General features: G+C 51.3%; 1 protein-coding gene across 2 annotated transcripts in view; it reads left to right on the forward strand.

Moving 5' to 3' along the window:
* Positions 1-13,170, forward strand: part of TRAF1 (TNF receptor associated factor 1) — a 31,868-nt gene extending 18,698 nt beyond the window's left edge. Inside the window, exons 7-10 of one of the 2 annotated variants that reach the window (XR_003681129.2) lie at positions 578-2,998; positions 3,843-4,068; positions 8,839-8,944; positions 13,136-13,170. Coding sequence is in view for 1 of the 2 variants with exons in the window: in XM_007123629.4 (XP_007123691.2) it covers positions 578-796 (219 nt within the window). In the remaining variant the exon portion in view is untranslated. Of the gene's footprint in view, positions 1-577; positions 3,263-3,842; positions 4,069-8,838; positions 8,945-13,135 lie in introns of those variants that run through there. The other variant, XM_007123629.4, reaches the window with a different exon arrangement.
* Positions 13,171-13,543: the final 373 nt, after the last annotated feature.

Raw genomic sequence — 13,543 nt, forward strand, 5'->3', positions numbered from 1 at the left:
CCAGGGAATTCTAAAGTGCAGCCACGTTTGAGAACTGCTGCAGTGGGCAACGGGCATTTCAGTGACGTGTGCCAGGGAGGAGGCTGTGTGTCACTTTGAGATCGTTGGCTTCTCGGAGGCACACGGGGCCGCTGTACAGACCGGAAGCTGGGTTTGTGTTTCAGGGTGTTGATTGCCATCCGCTCAGTGGAAGGCCTGTCTGCTCTCGCCTGGGAGGGCCCAGCTGTGTTTGAAGGATCAGACAGACCTCTCAGTGCCTGAAAGGACATCTTGGGTTATGGAGTCCAGCCTCCCTGTCCGGGCTTCGTCCCACCTTTAGCCCCGAACAGCCAGCCACAACTGGCAGTGGCATCTGAGTTCCCCCTTCCTGTTAGAACACCTGAGCTCTAATCATAGGACACCCCTGAAGCCTGCTCACGATACCAGGTGCTTCCGCTTCCGGGCTCTTCCTGTACGCCGTGTGTGGTCCTTACGTGTTTCTTTGACTCCCGATCAGTGTGAGCTCAGGGTTAGAGGGGCTGCACGGGTGACAGGCACAGACCCTGCCCCTGACCTCCCACCGGCCCCTGCCCCGCAGGTCACTTTCATGCTGCTCGACCAGAACAACCGTGAGCACGCCATCGACGCCTTCCGGCCCGACCTGAACTCAGCATCCTTCCAGCGGCCCCAGAGTGAAACCAATGTGGCCAGCGGCTGCCCGCTCTTCTTCCCCCTCAACAAGCTGCAGTCACCCAAGCATGCCTACGTGAAGGACGACACCATGTTCCTCAAGTGCATCGTGGAGACAAACGCTTAGGGCAGGAGGGGCCGAGCAAGCTGCACCCGGGTCCCGAGGGAGCACCCGCTCAGACGGGGGTTCAGCAAGATGACTGAGGTCCTGCCCTTGGTGCCCAGGATCCCAAGGCACAGTGATGGGCCGGGGCTGGCATGATGTGAGCCGAGCTGACAGACTGGCCGTGGCTAGCTACCAGCTTAGTGTGGCAGGACCTTGGACTGGGCCCACAGAGGCAGACGGTCCCAAAGGAGGTGCTGCAGGACTGATTCCCCTGCATTGACCATGCAGCACTGGAGCCCTGAGAGCCACCCGGCCCTGAATGTGGAGATGGACTCCGGCCAAGGTGGGGAAGGTGTGGGGACCAGGCTGGGGCGTGGATGGGGAGCTGGAGATCTGGGACCTCAGCAAAGAAGCTCCAAGGATGGGAAGACCTCTGCAGGCCGCCATGGAGAGTGAGCTTGCTCTCGTCCTGCTTGGGATCAGAACCAGGACCAGGGGGTGGAAGTGACAGGATGCCAGTGCGAATTCAGTCTGGCCCAGCCTGGACCGAGTTCCCCAGCACTGGAGGTGAACAAGCAAAACCAGGGGGCTACGCTGTGGGGAGGGCATCAAATGGGGAGAGGGGTGGTTTTGAAGACCTTCATGGTTCCTTCCAACCCAGAGTCTCTGACTCTAGGTCTCCTGGGCCAGATGAGGCCCAGTGCCGCAGGGGGTCTGGAAACATTCAGGAGCCCGATGCCCTCCAGTTTCCTGACTCACCTTCAGTACCGCCAGGTGGGCTGAGCCGACCCGCACGGCACCTGCCACCCTGGGCCCGGCAGTCCGCTTGCCCTCCATGCAGAGCCACGCGGAGGCCATGCGTCCTGCACGTCCCCCAGCTGAGCGCCCCTCCACCTCCTCCAGGTGAAACCAGGTCCCTAGCTCCCAGAGGCAGCTGGAAGGAGCCTGGAGAAGGAGAGGGGCACAGACTCTCCACGCTGCCTGCCTGGGGGCCCCACTTTTGGCCATTTCCAGAATCCCGTGTCACCCGATGAACGAAGGCAGCCACATCTCTAGTTGATGGATCAGGACCGCTGAGCCACCTGCAGATGTTGTCCTTTTATATGTATAAAACCAAAGAAAGAATTTTTTTTAATCTCTTTTGCGCTTTTCATAAAGGGTATGGTTGTGGGAGTTGGTGGTGACTTGTGAGCTCTGGGTGGTGCTGCCAGTTTTGCAGGTGGCATCCAAGGCTGGTGTGGTGGCAGGAACATGCCTCTCTGCCTCAGTCTTCTGTCTGTAATGGGGGAACCGCCTCAGCCTGCCTCCCTCGCTGAGTTCTGTGACCTCAAAGGAGATGCTACACAGGAGAGGCTAGAGAGAGAAAGGCCCGGGCACCACTGCCCGCCTGGCCTGGCCTGGATGTGGCCCATGCTTGTCTTCTCACCTTGGAGGTCCCTACACAACCAGTTCCTGTAGGGACCCTCGCCCGTCTTTCCAGAGCCCTGAAGCTGCACATTGCTGCTCAGAGATGCAGGGCAGGCCCCCCGCTCCTCTCCCCACCAGACTTCCCTGCAGCTTACCCTTGCTCTATTTGCAGAGGCTGTGATGGGCTTCACGCCTTGCACCCTCAGGGTTCTCATCTGTGAAATGGGTCAGCAGCCCTGCCTGTCCTCTCTAGCCCAGCGTTTGTGAGGATGATGCTCACATAAGAGGTGACGGAGCAGCACGGCCCAGTGGAATCAGTATATCAGAAAACCCATACCCACCCCTAGTCCAGACCTGGTATCCCATCATGCCTCAGCCTCTTCATTTACAAACATGGGGAAGCATCCTGCCTGGCCCTGCCCAGCTCACAAAGTTTTCACGAGGCCCAAGTATGATACCCGAGCCCTAGTGCTTTGTAGTTTAATGGCATCCTGCCACACGTGATAGGCTACAAACGTGTCAGGGCTTCTTTTTCTCGTCCCCCGCTGCTGACAACCTGTCATGAGGCTGACTTGCTTCCTTGATGTGTGTAGAAACAAAGGTCTGGCCCAGCAAGTGATGGGGACATCTGTCTCAAAGCTGGTGTCCTGGCCAAAAAAAAAAAAAAAAAAAAATCATCCCTACTCACTAAGCTAACAAGCGATTTGTGGGACAAGCACTACTAGGGACAAATATCACTGCCCCTTTCATTGCTTGTATCTGATGGGAAAAGACACATACTCTCTTTAGACGCTGTGAGCTGCAGCCATTCTTTCGGTAAAGCTTTGTTGAGACCTACTGTGCTGGCCCCTGGGGCGTGGGGAACGGTAAGATGTGCACCCTACCCTCAAGAAACTCTTAGTGCAGTGGGTGAAACAGGTATAAGTAGCTCATTGAAACTGATACATAAGAGAGGCTCAGAGACAGCACAGGAACTCAGATCCGTTGGTTGAAGCACAGACGGCTTCCTGGAAGAGGTGGCCGGTAACCTCACCCTTAAAATATTTTTGAGATGCAGAGGATAGGGGTGTGAGGGACAGTAAAGACCCAGAGATGGGATGCAGTCTTGCCCTCACGTAAGGTCTGGGCGGCGGAACCGCGGAGGGGAAGGCAGGAAGGCAGGATGGGCTGGAGCACAGAAGGCATCTAAGGTGGTCCCAACTGCGCAAAAGTAGCAGCACTGGGTGGGAGGTTCCCAAATCAACCTGCGTGTGACCTTTCAGGCTGTTAACAGCAGGATGAGACGATGATTTGAGACTGTTACTAATTTACCTTCCACAACCTGCGTGTGACCTTTCAGGCTGTTAACGGCAGGATGAGAGGATGCTTTGAAACTTACTAATTTACCTTCCACCAAAGCCTTATGTTAAGTGCACCAAACACCTGATGTCTCACCTCTTACAGAAGATTCTAGAGGTGGGGAGGCAAGACGCAGGCAAAGCTGCTGTTTCACTGGATCCTCGCAAAACCCTTGTGAGGCAAGCATGGTGTAATCCCCCTTTTAGAGACTGGGAAACTGAGGCCAGAGAGGCCAGGTGCCCTGCCTAATGTCAGGTGGGAGAAAGGGAGGCAGTGGAATTAGAAGCCAGGTCTTTGCTTCTAGTTGCTTTCCTTCTTTTAGATTGACGAGGAATCTTCAGTTCCTTTTGTGTCTTCAGCCAAGATGACGCCACATCTTCACGGGAAGCCCTGGGGGGCAGCAGGCCCCTCTGCTCCCAGCCAGAGGGCCTGCCCGTGGGAACCACAGCGCCACCCCGATGGTGACCAGGAGGGGCACATGAGCACAGTCAGCAAAGGGAACGTTTGCTGTCACCGGCGGCTCACCAGCCCCCTCGGGGTGTCCACAGGTGATCCTCGGACCACACTGAGCCATATGGACGGCTCTTTATGCCTTTAATTGTTCATTTCTGATTGTAAGAGACACATACTCATGGTAGAAAAACTGGAAAACTACAAATGTAATATACAAAAGGAAGTAAAAATCAGTGGTGAGCCCAGTGTCCAGAGAGTACTACTAGAAACATTTTAATAAATTTTCTATGTCTTTTTGAAACAGTAGATACAAACACACACACGCACTTTAAAAAATGCATTTAAATCATACTAACTACAGCTTTATGCTCTCCTTTGTTCACTTAACACCCCCTTATCCCATTCTTCCGTTAGCCGGCGTTTATAGGCGAAGCCACGGAAACTAAGAAGAGGGAGATAATGTGTTCAAGCCCAATCTGAGTCAGGGGTGGGATCAGGATTCACACTTTTGATGTGATTCACACTCAGATGGAGAAACTGAGGCACCAAGAGGAGCAGCCTGTCTGAGATCACGTGACGGCAGGGCTCCTGGACTCTTCTCTGCCTTTCATCTGGTGTCTGGGCAGGGCTCCCGGAGATCTCAGGAGAGAATTTGCTCTGTGGGTCTGAAAGAGACCGTGGGTCCAGAAGCCAGTGGGCGAGACGCTGTGCCCACCTGGGCTGGGGAGAGTGATGCTTCCTCTGCTTTCAAGCAACTGTACCCCACTGGAGCAGACAGGACCCACTTCCCCTTCCTGACCCGTGCTCCCCTACTGAGCTCCAGAGCAGAGACTTGCTAAGCCTCAGTTTCCACTTCTGCATGAAGGTGAAAATCCTAGCCTCACAGTGTTGCTATGAGGATGCCAAGGTTGTGGAAACCACTAGTTTTGGACACTGTGGGGTCCCAGTCTGATAACAACAGAAACAAGAATCCCAAACAGTCATGGAGTGCCGAGCCTACCGGTGGACACTGAGCTGAGGGCTCACAGGCATCATTGCATGAAACTTGCATAAAAACCCCAAGAGGAGCTGTGATTATTATCACCCCTATTTTATAGAGGAGGAAACCCAGGCTCTGAGGGGTAAAAATCACCCACCCAAGGTCACACCAGTGCCGGGAGCCAGGACTTGGACCCAGATCAGTGTATGCCAGATTCAAACCCTTAGCCCATGACGTGATCAGCATAATGTTGTGGAAATGGTACAGAAAGGTGAGATCGGTTTTAGGTCTGCACAGACTGCGGGTTCATTTTTAAACAAGCATAACAATGCTGAGAACTACAGCTTATTGAGCACCTACTTTACTTGCAGTACCTGCAAGTACCACCCTTAATATTGATAACTGACCTAGGAGGAAGGCACTGTTTTCCTCACTTTAGAGATGAAGAAACAAGCTCAGAGAGGCCAGGCAACTTCCCCAAGGTTACACAGCTAATAGGCAGGTCTCTGCCTCCACAATGAGAGGTTTTACACATGGTGGTGTCCTCTCCAGTGCTTTGGGGAGCAGGAGAGGGTCAGATGGATGTGATGGCCCTTCTGGACTAGCCACCAGCCCTTCTCCTCCAGGGAAGATGTGCCTGCCTGGAGCACCCCACCTGGCGGGACCTCTTGGGTAGGATTGACACAGGCCACGGGGAAGGGGAAGGACGAAATCAGGGGAGATGCTGGTGGGCCACTGAGCCTTTGCCGGGAGCTGGATCTCATTTGCTGCCTTGGCATCTGGGACTTGTGTTCGTTTAAGCAAAGCACATTCATGGGGCACAGAGTTTGGGGACGATTCCAGAGGGGCTGGGATATTACAGTCATCTGGTTGATGACATTTCTTCCTTTTCGGGTCCTTTCCTCAACTCCCACCTGTCTCAAGGCATTTCCTCCGTAGAAAATCCGGGGTGTATGGTGTGAATGTCATCATAGCTGTCCCAGCCAATCCTGGTAAGGCAGGGAGGTGAAGGTCACCCAGCAGGTCAGTGGCCCGGCTATGGTGGCCTGTGAATCCTCTCTGGTGGGGGAGGTCAGCTGAGCCATTGTCCCTCCCCACCTGTTGCTCTCACCCTCCTGCCGCCCTCTGGGCAGTTGGATCCATTCTTCCAGCAGTAGGGCCCCTGTTCTCTTTGTACAGATGAAAAGCAGGAGCTCAGAGAAGAGCAACTCCCTCGGGGCAGCCAGGTGCCTAGAGGCAGAGCCTCCTAGGTCCTGGGTCTGCGGCCACACACCCCTGCCCTTGGGCTGTACCCACTAACTTGTCGATTTCAATATTGAAGGTTCTCTCTGTGGAAACAACTGATTTCTATCCCTGCTCCCTCTCACAAGCACGGCTCCATCTGGGGAGAAATCCCAGGGCCAGCAATGGAGTGGAATCCACCTGGGACACGGGTGTCTGGGACTTGGGGGGTGGGAGTAAAGCTCCTCTGCTGCTACTCTGCCCCCTGGGAGCTGCCTGCCCCTCGGATGTCTCCTGCGGGCGGGGTGGGGTGGGGGTATGAGTGCACTCCCAACCCCCTAGACCATTGAGTGTCCGGTGTTCAGCCTGCCAGGGACTCCGTACTCTTGCTGTGGGGCCTTGGGCCAGTCACCTGCCATCTCTGAGCTCACGTTCCCAGGACTTCCCTGGTGGTTAAGACTCCGCGCTCCCAATGCAGGGGGCACGGGTTCGATCCCTGGTCAGGGAACCAGATCCCACATGCCGCATGGTGTGGCAAAACAACAACAACAACAAAACACACAAAGGCAAATCTGAGCTCACATTCCCATCTGCATAGTGGACAGGTGGGTGGGGAAGGATACAGTGCTGACCATGTGGGATTCTGGGCACAGAGTCAAACCGAAGGAGGCCCTCTTCCCCACGGCACGTGAGCAGCATGCCCTGCTCAGGGCATGCAGATCACTTCAGACTGCCTCCCCCAAGCCTCGCACTTGCATTTGGTCAAGAGCAGGTGTTGGAGTCCAATAGTCCAGTTCAAGTCCCAGCTCTGTCACTTAGTAGCTGTGTGTCCTTGGGCAAGTTCTTTAACTTCTCTGTGCCTCCATTTCCCCAAGTGTAAAAAGGTGATGATAAATTCCTACCTTATAGGGATGTGTGGGAATGAAGCAAGCCAACACATGGCAGGAACTTAGACGGAGCCCCTAGTGTGAGCGGCATGTAGTATTCCTGCTACAATTATTATCAAGGTCTTAACCCTCAGGCTCCAGCCCACTGAGGAGCCATGAGTCAAGGCCATACAGCTCTCTTCCCACTAGCCCTGGCTCTGTCTCCTGATCACTGACCCACCAGAGGCCAGCTCCTTACCCTTGTGGGGCCTCAGTGACCTCACGTAGAAAATGACACTTGGACTTCACTCTGGGTCGTGAGACACAGCACAGAGCTGGCACTTAGGAGACAATCACGAACAGATCTTCCACAGGCTGGGTGCTGTGCACCTCTGAGGGTGTTTCTGCAAAGCCCAGCATCGTCAGGACTTGAGGGGGAGGGAACATGCACCCCTTCCTCCCTCTGGCATGGAACCTGCCTAAACCACGTGTTGGGTTGTTAAGATCCAGAGAGCTCCTTCTTGCATTGCAGTCAGGTGTTTTCAGAGCCTCACCGCTCACTGATGCCGGCACCAGTTCCTTCCGGCCCAGAGGCCTCTTTGCGGCTCCGCAGGACAGCCCTGCCCTCTGCCCAAAGTCCGGGGTGGAGCTGGAAGGCTGGCAGGGGGGTAGAGCCTGACACAGATGGAGGCCACCCTGCGTTCCTGCTCTACTCCTGCCTATCGGCCTGGCTCCCGCCAGCCCGCCAGCCCTGCCCACCGGTGCAGGTGAGAGTTTGAATCAGGAATAGTTTGTCTTTGGGCTTCTGTGAAGACAGTGAAGGGATCCCCAGAATATTAGGTCTCAAGGGGCTGTGAGCATCTCTGGTCTAACCCCTGTCACCCACTGTGCAGATGGGCACAGGGGGGCCAAGGAACGTGCCCGGGTTTGCACAGCCAGCCAGCAGGGGACCCAGGCTCCTCCACCCAGGCCTGGAAGAGCGCTTGCTTACCTGGCCCGTGCCCCGACCAGAACACAGTCCCCACAGGAGAAGCAGAGCTTAGGGAGGGCCAAGCCCGGAGGAGGTCACTTTTCAGGAAAGGGCTAAGGGCCCCTTGTCAACAAGGGGAAGGCCTGCCTCCTGCTGCTCCGAGACTTGGTTCTAGAAGTGGGAAAGGGGAAAGATGGAAAGACAGGATTGACACCCTCCGAGGTGCCCAGGGAGGTAGAGGGTGCAGCCAGCCTTCACCCTGGAGGGAGACCATAAACACCTGTGCCCAGGTGTCATCGTGACCTTCTTTTACACAACCCTCTAGCTGTTCGCAGAGAACATTCACACCTAGGAGGTCCTTTGATCTTCACAACAGCCCTGATAATATGCCATCACTATTTGCATTTTATAAGTGAGGAAACTCAGACCAGTGGGCAATGTGATGTGGCAGAGAACAGTTTTCCCACTGGATCCCCTCCCTGGCTCAGCTACCAACTCACTGGGGACCTCTGGCAAGCGTCTTCTCCACTCTGGGCTTCAGTTTTCCCACCTGTAAAATGGGGCAGCTGAGAACCCAATGGCCTCTGAGAACCCTCCTGGTATTCAATTCTCCTACCACAGGGCAGCAGCCCCTCCAACCTGCCAATTGAACTGCCCCCCATTTTACAGTTAAATAAGCATGGATGTGCCTCCTAGCTTGTTGCATTTTCCCAAGCTTGGGTTACTGTCAACCTCACTTTGACTTGCCTGAGATCCCACAGGGGCTTAGTGACTGAGCAGGAGGGTGAAGGTAGAAGCTCTAACTAGATTTTTCTCCTTACTTCCCTAGAGCAATACTGTCCAGTTCAGCAGCCGCTGACATGCGTGGCTGTAAAGTGTGTGTGGCCAGCTGAATAACGCTCTCCAAAGATGTCTACACCCTAATCCTCGGATCTGTGAGTATGCTACTTTACATGGCAACAGGGACTTTGCAGATGTGATTAAGGATCTTGAGATGGGGAGGTTATCCTGGATTATTTGGGCAGGCCCAATATCGTCATAAGGGTCCTATAAGAGGGAGTTGAGGGTCAGAGTCGGAGAAGGCAAAGTGACAAGTAAAGCAGAGGGAGAGAAGATGTGACAACAGAAGCAGTTTGGGATATGCACTTTGAAGAGGGAGGAAGGGATGGATGGATGGGTGGGTTGGTGGGTGGGTGGATGGCTGGCTGGCTGGACAGATAGATGGAAGGCGGGCTGGAGAAGACAAGGAACGAATTCTCCCCTGGAGTCTCCAGAACGAACATAGCCCTGCCAACATCTTGATTTTAGCCCCCTGAGACTCATTTCCAACTTTCTAACCTCCAGAACTGTAAGATAATAAATCCATGCTGTTTCATAGCACTAAGTGTTAATGTGTTACAGCAGTGGTCGAAAACTAATATGGCACTTGACGTGACCACTCCAAATTGAGATGAGCCATGAGTCTAAAATATGTACCATATTTTAAAAAAATAAATTTATTTCTTTATTTATTTTTGGCTGCATTGGGTCTTCGTTGCTGTGTGCGGGCTTTCTCTAGTTGCAGAGCACGGGGGGTCTACTCTTTTGTTGTGGTGCGCAGGCTTCTCGTTGCAGTGGCTTCTCTTGTTGCGGAGCATGGGCTCTAGGCGCACGGGCTTCAGTAGTTGTGGCACACGGGCTCAGTAGTTGTGGCTCGCGGGCTCTAGAGCGCAGGCTTAGTAGTTGTGGCGCACGGGCTTAGTTGCTCCGCGGCATGTGGGATCTTCCTGGACCAGGGCTTGAACCCGTGTGCCCTGCATTGGCAGGTGGATTCTTAACCACTGCACCACCAGGGAAGCCCTACATACCATATTTTGAAGACTTAGTATGAAAAAGAGAATTTCATTGATTTCCTTAATATTTTTATATTGATGACATGTTGAAATGATCAGCATTTTATTATTCTAGATTAAATAAAATTTATTAAAAGTAATTTCCCCTGATCTTTTTTTAATGTTTGTATTAGGAAATTGACAATTACATGTGTAGCTCACATTATATGTCTACTGAACATCCCTAGAGGACTTTTCTTGTTGCCCTGATGAAGGAGCAGTCTCCACCCCTCTGTTGTAGCTGGGGATGGGGCTTTGCACTGAGTAAGGGAATCACACACCCCCAACACACACACACACACACACACACACACACACTGCAGGTGAGGGGCCTTGGTGGTGGGCCAGTGTCCTGGCCCCCCCTCGCCACTCCCATCTGCCTGGGCTGAGCCCTGCCTCTGGGCCAACCCATGTCCCTGCTAGATGTGACTTCTATTTTTAGCAGCTGTACTCGCTGGCTCCGCATAGCTAGCTCTGAGGCTTGCTGGGTGGGGGCCAGCCCCAGGCCTGCCCTCTCCCTGCCAACGGGGGTCTCAGGAGGAGCTGACACCCTGGTGCTGGGGCCTCTCAGGGCGCGTAAGTCAGCCTTGCAATATCCCTGGCAAGGAAATACTATCATAATCTGCACGTTTTCTGTGCCGAGGCCGAGGCTCAGAGGTCTCTCCAAGCGAGGAGGGGGCAGAGCTGAGTCTGAGTCTTCCTCCCCAAGGCCTGACCTGCTCAGGGACTCGAGGAAGTCACCAGTTCTTGGCTAGCATTTCTCTGGAGCATTTTCTACCTTGGAAAGTATTCTAAGCCAGAGAAAAGGAGAGAATCCATTTGGAAGGAGGGAGGGAGGTGGATGAAGCTTCCAGGTGTGCAGCTGACATCTCCTGTTGCAGTGGGTCCCAGTAATGAAAGCACCCACACGTATAGAAAGGCAACACGACACGAAAACCAGGATTGCCCTGCGGTTAGAACTCAGGTGCCGGCCTCCAGAACACCCGGGTTTCGATACTGTCTGTCTGCTGGAGCCCTCAGCCTCGGTCTCCTCCGCTGCACAATCGGCGTAGGAGGGGTCAGAGGACAAAGTGAGGTCATGAACATAAGTGCCCAGCCCCAAGCCAGGCACTGGGGAGCCCTCCTCAGTAAACAGTCGCTATTGTTAGTATCTACCAAGGGCTTCCTGTGTCCTCTCAGCAAAACATGCCAACAGTTCATGAGGTCACTGTTGTCATCATCCCCATTTAACAGATGAAGAAACTGAGGATGAGGGAGGTGAGGTCACTTTTCAAGGTCACACATCTGGTGAGAGGCAGAGTTAGGAAGTTTTTGGTAACAGCTTTAGGAAGGTATAATTAAGATATAACACACATACCATACAATTCACCCATTTAAAGTGTACAATTCAATGGCATTTATATATTTTTTTCTCTTTCTTTGGTGGAACCCTAACTGATACAGTTGCAGTCTAGAAGACTTGTTTTTAGTTTTAAATAATGTTCTATTTTCCAAATATAAATTTGTTAGGGAATTCCCTGGTGGTCCAGTGGTTAGGACTCTGTGCTTCCACTGCAGGGGGCCCGGGTCCACTCCCTGGTCAGGGAACTAAGATCCCTCATGCCGCCGTTGCAGCCAATAAATAAATAAATAAATAAATAAAATATAAATTTGTTTTTAAATGAACAAAATACATAATCATTTAAAATAATATAAAGGTAGGGTGCATTTTATGATAAGTAAATTATATTTCAATAAAGGCATTAAAATAATAATATAAAAGCGATAGCTGCTCATTCTTTTTAAAAAGAAGGGAGAAATACGAAAGAGTATTCCACTACTCAGAGATAACTACTATTAACCTGGTGGTATATTTCTTGCCAGATATAGATATATAAATATATATACCAGATACATACACACACACTCACAGTCTTCAAAATTGGTATCATATACATATACCAATCTTTATCTTTCATTTTCCATTTCATATTATTATTAACATTTTTCCATGCCATTAAAAATCTATGAAAAAATATTGTCATGACAGTGTTATATTCCATTGTGTGGAAGGGACAGAAGTAATTTAACCATCCCCTAACTGTCAGATAATTCAGTTTTTACCCACTGCGATGAATAATCTTTTTTTAAAATTTATTTATTTATTTATTTTTGGCTGCGTTGGGTCTTCACTGCCGTGCACAGACTTTCTCTCGTTGTGGCAAGCGGGGGCTACTCCTTGTTGTGGTGCGTAGGCTTCTCATTGCTGTGGCTTCTCTTCTTGTGGAGCACGGGCTCTAGGTGCATGGCCTTCAGTAGTTGTGGCATGCGGGCTCAGTAGTTGTGGAGCATGGGCTTAGTTGCTCTGCAACATGTGGGATCTTCCAGGACCAGGACTCGAACCCGTGTCCCCTGCATTGGCAGGTGGATTCTTAACCACTGTGCCACCAGGGAAGTCCCTATGATAAACAATGTTGACAAGTCTTTGGTGTTACCTCTGATAACAGCCAGAGGAGAGATGTTTAGAAGTGCTATGCCTGGATCGAAGATGTGAACAATTTTAAGCCTCTTGATACATATTGAAAAATGTCTTGCAGAAATGATGTACTAATTTAAACTTTCCCAAGTAGTGTATTGAAATATATATCTCATCTCACTAAGTATTGCTCTATTTTTTTTAATATTTGTTAATTTTTTTAACTTTTTTTTTCTTTTTTTTTTTTTTTTGCGGTACGCGGGCCTCCCTCTGTTGTGGCCTCTCCATGGCCCACGGGCCCAGCCGCTCCGCGGCATGTGGGATATTCCCGGACCGGGGCACGAACCCATGTCCCCTGCATCGGCAGGCGGACTCTCAACCACTGCGCCACCAGGGAAGCCCTGTTAATTTACTAGATGAGAAATGGCATTTTAAATTTAACACAGTTGCCTTTGGTATCTAGGAATGATGAACCTGTTTCACATGGTTAGTAACCATCTACATTTCATTTTATGTGAATTGTCTACACATGCCCTGTGTCCAAATTTCTATATACATGTTAGTATTTTTCTTATTAACTTATCACAAAGCATGGTAATTACTATTCATCAGTCACATTTATTGCAAGTACTTTTCTCACTTTGTTATTTGCCTTTCTGATTTCTGATTTTTTAATACACTAAAGATTTTATTTTTTTAAGTGAAATTGTATTTCTTATTGTTTAAAATGTCCCCATTCAAATAAGGTCTGCAGTTTCTTTTTTATTTTTAATTTATTTTATTTATTTTGGCTGCCTCAGGTCTTAGTTGCGGCATGTGGGATCTTAGCCCCCCGACCAGGGGAACCTGTGTCCCCTGCATTGGAAGGCGGATTCTTGACCACTGGACCACCAGGGAAGTCCCAGTTCTGTAGTTTCTTTTTTGTTGTTTTTAACATCTTTATTGGAGTATAATTGCTTTGCATCGTTGTGTTAGTCGCTGCTGTATAACAAAGTGAATCAGCTATATGTATACATATATCCCCATATCTCCTCCCTCTTGCATCTCCCTCCCACCCTCCCTATCCCACCCCTCTAGGTGGTCACAAAGCACTGAGCTGATCTCCCTGTGCTATGCGGCTGCTTCCCACTAGCTATCTGTTTTACATTTGGTAGTGTATATATGTCAGTGCCACTCTCTCACTTCGTCTCAGCTTACCCTTCCCCCTC

The sequence above is a fragment of the Physeter macrocephalus genome, chromosome 9 (assembly GCF_002837175.3).
Source record: "Physeter macrocephalus isolate SW-GA chromosome 9, ASM283717v5, whole genome shotgun sequence".
Lineage (NCBI taxonomy): Eukaryota > Metazoa > Chordata > Mammalia > Artiodactyla > Physeteridae > Physeter > Physeter macrocephalus.